The sequence below is a fragment of the Mandrillus leucophaeus genome, unplaced genomic scaffold (assembly GCF_000951045.1).
Source record: "Mandrillus leucophaeus isolate KB7577 unplaced genomic scaffold, Mleu.le_1.0 Scaffold374, whole genome shotgun sequence".
In the NCBI taxonomy this organism is placed as follows: Eukaryota; Metazoa; Chordata; class Mammalia; order Primates; family Cercopithecidae; genus Mandrillus; species Mandrillus leucophaeus.
This window is the reverse complement of record NW_012103965.1, coordinates 1,055,262-1,065,283: the sequence shown is the minus strand read 5'-3', so window position 1 is coordinate 1,065,283 and position 10,022 is coordinate 1,055,262. Positions and strand designations below refer to the sequence as shown.

The following is a 10,022-nucleotide window of genomic DNA, read 5'->3' as shown; positions in this document are numbered from 1 at the left end:
CGGCGCGTCCGGACCCGCGGCGCGTTGCCGGCAGTTTAGGATCCAAAGCTTCTCTGCTCCTTTTGTTCTTTCCTTTCCTTTTTTTTAAAAAGAGGGGGGAAATCCCAGTGGTGGGCAGCCTGGCACGCACACACTCGCCCTCATACCCCGACAAAAGCAGATGCACTTTGACTTCTGACAGCTCTACCTCAAGCCCGGGAGAACTCAGCGGCGCTTTCCTCGCAACCCGAGCTCGCCGAGTCGTCGTCGTCTTCTTCGTCTCCGTTTTTATTTATTTATTTATTTCCGTTCCCGCCGCCGTTCTCGCCGACCTTCATTCCTCCGCGGGCTCTGGGCAGAAGGGTCGCATTCTCGCCCGCCTGAGACTTCCTTTCCTCGCCCCTGGAGCTGAGGAGGGGCAGCTATAGCCCGGGGCCCCGGGACTCCCCGGCTGCACACTTCACTGAAGCGCCCCCAGGCCCCAATCAGCCTCGTTTTCTCCACCCTACTTTGATTTCCTGGTGCGGGTTTTGGCTTGCACGGCCGAGTGTGTGTCCTCTTTTTGGAGAGACTGGGGAGTTCGTGCCGGTTGTCTTCAGGAGCCCTGGGCTCTACTTTGTCCCGCTCTCTCTGGGCCTCATCAGACCAAACCAAAGACCATGGTTCACTGTGCCGGCTGCAAAAGGCCCATCCTGGACCGCTTTCTCTTGAACGTGCTGGACAGGGCCTGGCACGTCAAGTGCGTCCAGTGTTGTGAATGTAAATGCAACCTGACCGAGAAGTGCTTCTCCAGGGAAGGCAAACTCTACTGCAAGAACGACTTCTTCCGGTGAGTACTTTCCTCCCACGCCTCTGCTGCTGCCTCCCCGCGGGCCCTTCCCGGCCAGCTTCGGATCAGAGGTTAGCGTGGCCTCGCAGCTCAGTTAGGAACTGCTTCTAGAGAGGGCAGCCAAGTCCCGCGGGCGCCAGCCTCTCCGCCAGCTGGCGCGCTGGGAGCTCGGGACGCGGCCCTGCTTGCATCCTGGAAACTATGGGTCTGGGTTTGGCTGCACGTGCCTGGGAAGAAAGGGTCTGAGCCTGACTCTGCCCAGAAGCCCCTTCAAGCTTGGAAGAGACAGGGCAGCCTCGGGCGTTGTAGTCCGGACTGCTGTCTTTCCCGGAGCCAAGCTCTGCAGCAACTGCATTCTCCAGGCCTTCGGGGTTGTTTGCCTTCCAGGCTGAGCCCAGGCTCCCTCCCAGTCACTACCTTTTCCGACCCTGAGCGGTCTTGGCGGGAAGCTCCGAGCCTTTTGCGTAGAGTGTCTGGGCCACCTGCCCTGTCAGCGGCAGGAAAGAACTTGGCCTTAAGGCCGATCCTGCACGCCCGGGGGTCTTCCCCAAACCCGGACAGGCCTCCGAGTGCAGACCTGGCCAAACTGCCTCACTGTAGCCTGTGAAGTGCCCGGAGTTTTTCCCTGCTCTCCTGGCTGCCGAAGTTGTCTGGTGGTTCGACTTCAGCCCCAGGCGACTCCGACTCCCACGGGCTCCGCTCAGCAGTCCTCCTAGGAAACTGCCAGCCACAGCCAGCAACCTCCTTGCTGAAACCTGGGGGAAAGCCGAGACCCCCAGCTTGCTGGTGGGGAGACTTCTCCCTACTCCCCTTATCCGTTTAACATTTTAATTATATTATCTTACACTCACAATTTTGCCACTCCATCCACACAAACACACAAGTCAACAGAGAAGAACGGGCACAAATGCGAATTGTAATTCTACCCTACGGATGTGAAATCTCGCAATTTACTCGGCGTCAGCCGAGTCTCTGGTTTTCTAAGTTTGTGGTCATAGTTCAAACCAGGGAGCAGGGAGGAAGAGGGATTCAAAGCCACTCAGAGGGCCAAGACGCGCTGTCCCCAATGCCGCTCCAGGCTGGGGTTGGGTTGCGTGGAATCATGAAGCAAAGCTCCGTGCTCGCTGGTATTTCGGGAGAACGCGCGGGCTGAGCCTCTGACCCTCCGCGGGCTGCTCGGTTTTCCTCTGCAATGACTGGATCATAGCGGGAGGGTGGCAAACCGTACTCGTACCCGCTGCCAGTGGGTCCCTGAGGCCTGGCCTCCACAACCCGCGGCAGGGCGCCTAGAGCCAGCTCCCGCGGCTCCCGCTTTTGCCAACCTGCCCCGCTTCAGGCAAGAGCGTGGCGGCGGCCCCGCTGTGGCTACGGGGGTCTCTCCGCGGCTATGTTTGTTTACCAACAGCGGGACTAGACCTCGCCAACCCCACGCCTGTGTGCGGGTCCTTTTGCGGTGAAGGAGAGAAAAGCAGCGCTCCGCGCACGTTTATATAAAGCTCTAACTATAATTCGACTTTTCTGAATCTAATAGGAAAATAAGTGTCCCCTGTTCCCCCCTACCCCCCCACAGGCCACTGCCTTGCCACCTTCTTTAGACGATGCATCTTTCCTCTGGGATAACGCTGGGAGTGAGGCTGGGGCTTGGGGGGCAGCTTGGGCCCCTGGCTCTAACCGCGTGTATCTCTTCCCTGACTCTTCCCTGGTGCCGTGCTGTCTCTCCTGCTGCCTCCTCACCTGCTTAACCGGAATTCTGCCTCTCTTTATCTCTCTCTTCCCTTATTTCTCCGCTCCATTTCTCCTCTCCTACTTCCTCCACTTTTTACATCTTCCCCCTCTCTCGCTGTCATCTTTCTCCCCGCCTGTCTCCCCGCTGCCCCTGGCTGACCCATCCCCGCCCCCGCCCCCGCCCCACCCCCGCAGGTGTTTCGGTACCAAATGCGCAGGCTGCGCGCAGGGCATCTCCCCTAGCGACCTGGTGCGGAGAGCGCGGAGCAAAGTGTTTCACCTGAACTGCTTCACCTGCATGATGTGTAACAAGCAGCTCTCCACTGGCGAGGAGCTCTACATCATCGACGAGAATAAGTTCGTCTGCAAAGAGGATTACCTAAGTAACAGCAGTGTTGCCAAAGAGAACAGCCTTCACTCGGGTGAGGCCCCAATTCCCGGCTGGCTAGGTGCAAGCAGGTCCTGGGGGAGAAAGGCTCGCCAAGGCCCCGGCTCATCTGTCCCTTCCCTCTTCTCAGCCACCACGGGCAGTGACCCCAGTTTGTCTCCGGATTCCCAAGACCCGTCGCAGGACGACGCCAAGGACTCGGAGAGCGCCAACGTGTCAGACAAGGAAGGGGGTAGCAACGAAAATGACGACCAGAACCTGGGCGCCAAGCGGCGGGGACCGCGCACCACCATCAAAGCCAAGCAGCTGGAGACGCTGAAGGCCGCCTTCGCTGCTACACCCAAGCCCACCCGCCACATCCGCGAGCAGCTGGCGCAGGAGACCGGCCTCAACATGCGCGTCATTCAGGTCAGGCCCCGGCGCGCCTCTCCATCCCACAGAGGCCCATATTGCCACTTTGGGGACCCAGGCCGAGCCTGGGAGACCCCAGAATCCAGAGAGAAGTGAGAGATGGAGTCTGGAGGTGGGGTGCCTAGACACATCCCGAGCCTGCGGGATCTATGAAATGCCTGATGCCTTAGAGCATCTAGAAAGCCCTCTTCCCAGCCCGACAGAGGTGATCGTGGCAGTGGAGGGGGAGGGGCGGGAGCTCAGCCAGAGACTGCAGGAGGGGAACTGTTGAACACTCTGGAGAGAGTGGGGAGCCCTCTTTCTGCACATACCCCACCCACATCTCGGGTTCTCAGAGAAGTCTCAGTGTCCCCCAGAGTCAATCAGTGCCTCTACCTTCTGCACAAAGTCAACTCCTTCTAAGTCTGCAACTCCAACTTTGTGATCGTTGCTCCAATTAGACAAGCCTCAGATCAGGGACTTCCCCTCCAAAGAGAGGTGCTTCCGCCAGGAGTCAGCTTTGCTTCCAGCCAGTTGGAGTGAAATGGGGATGGGAGGCCACCTGGAGGCAGCTGGGCCTGTGGGAGGAAAGGAGGTGAGACTGCTGAAGCTCCAGGCCAGGGGAATCTCTGGCTCAGTGCTAGGTGTCCGGTTAACCGGGCCTGGATGCCCTGCGTGGGTGTGGGTGGATGTACCTGCCTGGGAGGCTGGCCGTGCGTGTGCACATGTGTGCAACACGGAAGGCCCTGAGGCCTGCGGGAGACTGTGAGAACCTGTGTGCATGAATGAGAAGTTGTGCGTCTGTGTCACCATTGGCAAGAGGCTGTGGATAAGTATGTTTGGCACTGTGAGATTGTGCATGGGTGTGAAAAGGAGATTGTGGGTTTTGGCATTACAGGCTGTTTCTGTGTCTCTGTCATGGCTGGAGGAGGGTTGCTGCAAGAGACCGTGAAATGGAAGCCCGGTGTGTGTCTGACATTATTTTGGAGAGGCGTAGTCTCTATGTGTGTACAGCCCCAGAGAAACTGTAACTGTGATAGTGTGACTGTTAGAAAAACCCCAGCTATACCACAACTGCCTCCCTCCAGACAGGGCGGCCTGTCCAGGTCCTTCTGTGGGATTCCTGCTCACCATTGATTGGCTCAGGGTCCACCCTGAGTGGTCCTAGTTGGAGATCGCCCCGTCACCACTACCCTACACACACACACACACACACACACACACACACACTTGCGCGCGGAGTCGGCCAGCCAGGCGGTGGAGGGGTGTTGGCTAGGCCTGGAGAACCCCGGGGTCGGGAGTGGAGTCTCGGAGGGCTCACCCCGCCGCCATGTGCTGCAGGTCTGGTTCCAGAACCGGCGCTCCAAAGAGCGGAGGATGAAGCAGCTGAGCGCGCTGGGCGCCCGACGCCACGCCTTTTTCCGCAGTCCGCGCCGGATGCGGCCGCTGGTGGACCGCCTGGAGCCGGGCGAGCTCATCCCCAACGGCCCCTTCTCCTTCTACGGAGGTGGGTGCGCGTCGAGCGGCGGGGCGCGACCAGGTCGGGGCGGGCTTCGTTAGAAGCGGGTGGCAGCGCGAGGGGCACGCCTCCTTCTCTGTAAGCCACTGGAGAGTCGGGGCGAGTAGGGCGAAGGCTGGGAATAAATCAAGGGGAGGCGGCGAGACCGAGGGCCCAATTCCCGGCCCTGAATGACGGAGTTGGGTGGTAAGGGGCAGCTCCCGGGTTTGCGCCCAGCCTTTCCCCTGCACCCAGGCCCGCAAGGGCTCCCCGCGATCGGCGAGTTCCCCGCGTGGTCTTCCTCAGCCCGCCGAGGGCGCGCCTTCCCTCCCTTTCGGTCCCGCCGGCCCCCGGCCGGGCCCTGACGTCCTGCTCCCTCTCCGCCGCTCCGCAGATTACCAGAGCGAGTACTACGGGCCCGGGGGCAACTACGACTTCTTCCCGCAAGGCCCCCCGTCCTCGCAGGCCCAGACGCCAGTGGACCTACCCTTCGTGCCGTCGTCTGGGCCGTCCGGGACGCCCCTGGGTGGCCTGGAGCACCCTCTTCCGGGCCACCACCCGTCGAGCGAGGCGCAGCGGTTCACCGACATCCTGGCGCACCCACCCGGCGACTCGCCCAGCCCCGAGCCCAGCCTGCCTGGGCCTCTGCACTCCATGTCGGCCGAGGTCTTCGGGCCTAGCCCGCCCTTCTCGTCGCTGTCGGTCAACGGTGGGGCAAGCTACGGGAATCACCTGTCCCACCCCCCCGAAATGAACGAGGCGGCCGTGTGGTAGCGGGGTCTTGCACGGTCTGCGGAGTTCGTGGTTGTACAGAAATGAACCTTTATTTAAGAAAAACAGAAAAAAGAAAAAAACATAAAAAGCAAGTCCCCACCCCCTTCCTCCAGCCTCGACAACCATTCTCCTTCCGAATGGAAAAGGGGGACACGAAATAGCATCCAAATCGGCCTCGAGGTGGGATTGGGATCCGCGCACTGGCTCTCGACGTGCAGAACTGGAGCTCCCCAAGGGAAATGCAGACCTCTCCCCAACTCCCACCTGGACCTAGATCCGTGGACAGACCCTGCGGGCGTGTGCGCCTGGCAGGTGGGCGGCGAAAAGACGTCCAGGGCAGCCGCGGGTGCGCACAGCCATTGGCGATGCCAGGAGCCCTGGGGAGGGAGGCCGTGAGCACAACCATGAGGGAGGTGAAGCGGCCCGGGGCGCTCCCGGGTCAGCCAAGAGGGTTCTAGCTCTGGGATATCCCTTATTAGTGTTGTCTCAGAGTTCAACAACAACGACAACAAACTCTTATAGCTTCAGAAACGCCGACCTACCATGCATCAGGTGGGACTATATATATATTTTTTGTCTATCTGGATTTTTGGTTTTTGTTTTTGCCAAAATTGCAAAATTCTAAATGTAAAGCCCTCCGTATCAACTCTTCTACCTTCACAAAACTACACACACACACACATAAACACATACACGGACACACTCGGTAGGATGGTCTCCAGCCAGACCGCTCAGTAAAATGACTTGAACATCAGCTGTACAAGAAAAGTATTCTACCTTCACACACAAAAAAGTTAAAAAAAAAAAAGACTATTGAACTAAAAACAGTCAACTGTTTACGTATAATGTTAAATTCAGGAGTTCAGTGTTTTACTAATATATCCTGTTTTCAAACCTCTTGTTCGAAAACAAAATGTTTTGAGCAATCAACCAAAATTGTTCCTTTTCTTTTCCTGTAGATGTTCTGACAGATTTGCAGGGCTTTCGGCTCACTGTGCTAGTATGTAAAAAGGTGTTGTTTACACGAGGCAAAGAGAAAACATGCTATTCAGACAGTTGCCAAATAGAATAATTATAGCACAAATACTGTAAAGGTGCCTGGCACCAGCAACCTGAGAAAGTGTTAAAAAAAAAAAAAAAAGTGTTACAAGGTTTAAAAAAAACAAACATCTTTGCTAATTTTTGTCCTGTTGAACATTCATGGAATTGTTAATATGACTTATATAGACCCATACAGGTTTTATTTTTGTGTCTTTAAAATAAAAGTCCAAAATATTTAAATTTTATGGTCAAATATGCAGTCAACAGCTGCTACTTTTTCTTTATATATTAAATTTCTCATATGTCTTTTATTGTTCTAATAAACCTAAGCTTGTGTGACCTCCAGTGCATATTAGACCATTCACTGTATGAAAGAAAACATGTTGAATAAATTTGTGAGTTTTTAATAAAAATAGAAAACCTGATGTTTAGATAATTGGCGTGTTATTTGATGTGTTCAAAGGGGAGCCCTGATGGGGAGCTGAATGGGTCCTCAGAAGCCAGGTGGAAAAGAGAGGCAGGATTGGGGTAATATATCTGTCTTTGCCTTGGCTGTGGCTGAAACCTTTTGCTAATGCCAGCCAAGCTTTTCTCTGTGGCTTCCTGCTGTTATTAGCTACAGATTTGCATCCTGTGGATTTAACTAATATCGTTGAAGAGATGTTTGCTGATAAGTTAATATAGAACTTGAAATAGAAATCAAATCCATGGCTAAAAAATGAGTGGTCCAGGTCTGTGATTAGGCATGAGATCCAAGGCATTCCCTCTTTCACTCTCCCTGCACATGCAAAACTGGGCTTGTGAAGATCAGATACTTGTAAATACATAGTTAGAGATGGTCCTTTTCAGTTTCAATTCATTTCCCATAGATAATCTGGCTTTCTAGTTTGGTGGTTTGAAAGATAATGTAAAGGCTTTCTAATTTGATCATTTGAAAGATAATATAAAATGAAGGTATAGTACAGCTAGAAATGAAATATTTTAATCCCTTTCACAGAACTGATATGAAATTGTTGTTTTGTAGTATTTGTTACCTTTGAAGTTCCCCAGAAGGAAAACTATTTTACCTGGCACAAGATACATATTAGCTTCTCTGAAAGATGAACAAAATTTACTAATATAGAAATCAAATTTCAACTGGGAGTTACCAAAAGCTTCTAAAAGTAGCTCAATTCTTCCCAGTCCTTCATTAGACTTGGAAGAAATTTGAATATTTTATCTACTATGAAATACTCTTGTGGATGTTTGTGTTTCAGTATCAGACGCTATTAGAGTTCCAGGATTTCTTTTCCATATCACCGAGATTTCACTCTGAATTATTTATTTCCTTATTTAAAATGTCAAAGGTTTGACATTAAATGGTATATAATTTCCAGTGCTGTTTTCAAATTTTGTTAAGACACAGCCAGGTTTATTTTTCCTGCGGAGAAGGCTTTAAAATAAGCAATATTTCACTGCATCCATATGATGGCTTATCTAATGGGGGAAGAGGCTATCCGGGAGGAATCTGGTAGTGTTCTTTCAGAAATAAAAATGTATGAAATACAAAGGAGACTTTTGAAATTCCCAGCCTCTGCATGCAGCACACTTCTTTATTTGCTTTATATGCAATCACTGGATCGGCTTGTTTTTACCTTTTTAGCATTTATATACATTATATCATAGCTAACTTTCATTACTAGCCTCTACTCTCTAGCCCCCTTTAAAGACATTCATTGAAATGAACTGCGCTCATTGGGAAGCTGCTTTTTCCTATCAAGGCTGCTGAATTATTTAGCAGCTTTATTGTGGAATCGGGGTATTTGATAAGAAGCGTTTTCGAGTTGGGCACACGATGTGGATTCGATTCTTCTTAACTCCGTGGCAGTGGCGCAGTCTCTCCCCTCAGCGCGGGATTCAGAATCCTGGCGAAAACCCGAACAGGTGGCAACGCTCAGCAGTCAAATTTGGAACCGAAGGCCCCAAGGAGGAGGCATGAAATGTCAGGGCCTGTTCTCCTTCCCATCAGTGCTGTGCTGCCCACCTCTGGCCCCGAGGTGCGGGGACGCGCAGCACCATCCCTAGGCAGAGCTCCCGCGGGAGGCGCGGCAGGAGGGAAGCGCCACTGCGGTCCCCTCTCGCCTGGGAGGGCAGCCTGGTTTCTCCCCGCGGCCATCTTAAAGCCACCACCTCTGTGCCTCTCGCCACCTGCCTTCAGGGTTCCAGCAGCAGGGGGCCACCATCTGCTCTGGCGAGGGAGCTGAAGCTCACCCACCCAACTTCTCTGGGCTGGCTGCCGCTGGGGAGCTGCTCCGGGTGAGGCACTTGGGGAAGCATTACCCGTGGAGAGCCAGGAGGCATTGCCAGGGCTGGGACTTGAGCGTGGACAGCATCTGAGGAGAGGCAAGGGGGAACTTGGTTTTCCTAAACTCTTGAAACTCCTCAAGTGAGCAGACGTTTGGGACAATTGGAAGGTGTCATCCCTTGCCCATCTTCTGCTGTGCCTAATGGCCCGCCACTTTGCAGCCCTTGGAGGGCAGGCAGAGGGACTGTGGACTGGGTGTCCCTCTGCCTTCTCCAGAGAAGGCTGTTCTGTTGGGGAACTGCTCACCCTTATTCTCCTCTCCCTGTTCTTCTCATCTGCTCTCATCTCTATAGCAGTCAAAGGTTGAATCTCCTTGCCACAGTCCACTCTCCATCTCCATCCCTACCCCATCAAGAAGCCCTCCCCCCACCAACTCAAGACACTGGAATGTGGGTAGGGAGAGGCCCCCAGAGGGAGTATTTGAGAATTTGCTCCCCCGACCCTTGCCTCAGCTGCTCTCAGTTGCATCTTAATTCCTAGAATTATTCCCTCTTCCCTCCATTCTTGGAGTCCTCTTTCTACCTTCAGTATAAGGTCAGGCAAGCATTTTGGGGGGCCCTGGGATGTGTGTGACAGTAGAGTGGTCTTGATTCCTTGCTAAAATGGCTTCCCAAGTCAGTAGAGACCAGGACAGAGAAGAGAGAGTAAGTAAACAGGTCTATGGCATTTTCTGCCGAGTGTGTGTCCAGCACAGTCCCCAAACTGGCCAGCAGTGTCCTGTTTGCATGACAGCCTAGAGGTGGTCTCTGCACTGACTCACCTCCCTTTCTCTTTTCTTCCTTCTCTTTACCTTGAAGGCCAGGTTTCTAAGCATTGTAAGTACCCAACATAGCAAGGGAATAGGATTGCAGGAGGTAGTTTCTTAAACGTGGGGTGGGAGAAACATTTTTGTCCTTTAAAGCTCCATGGCACCTTGCCAAGGACCAAGGAACACACTTTTGCTTGGGAGGCCCAGACGCAGGCACAAGACTGCAAGTACAGAAGAAAACAAAAAACTGTTCTCCTAGGCTAAGTTCTCTTATGGATGGTAAAAAGCAGTTTTCTTCTCCTGAGT

The 10,022-nt window shown here is 53.5% G+C and overlaps 1 protein-coding gene across 1 annotated transcript; it reads left to right on the top strand.

Annotated features, from left to right (window-relative positions):
* Positions 1-7,055, top strand: LHX1 (LIM homeobox 1). Its single transcript, XM_011990223.1, has 5 exons — positions 1-808; positions 2,729-2,955; positions 3,052-3,329; positions 4,653-4,818; positions 5,204-7,055. Exons 1-5 carry the CDS (start codon positions 639-641, stop codon positions 5,581-5,583), a joined length of 1,221 nt encoding a protein of 406 aa, XP_011845613.1. The 5' UTR covers positions 1-638; the 3' UTR covers positions 5,584-7,055.
* Positions 7,056-10,022: the final 2,967 nt, after the last annotated feature.

Coding starts and splice junctions, on each gene's coding strand:
- LHX1 (XM_011990223.1), top strand. CDS start 639: ATGGTTCACTGTGCCGGCTGCAAAAGGCCCATCCTGGACCGCTTTCTC. Junction 3,330..4,652: donor TCAACATGCGCGTCATTCAG/GTCAGGCCCCGG, acceptor CATGTGCTGCAG/GTCTGGTTCCAGAACCGGCG. Junction 4,819..5,203: donor CCCCTTCTCCTTCTACGGAG/GTGGGTGCGCGT, acceptor GCCGCTCCGCAG/ATTACCAGAGCGAGTACTAC.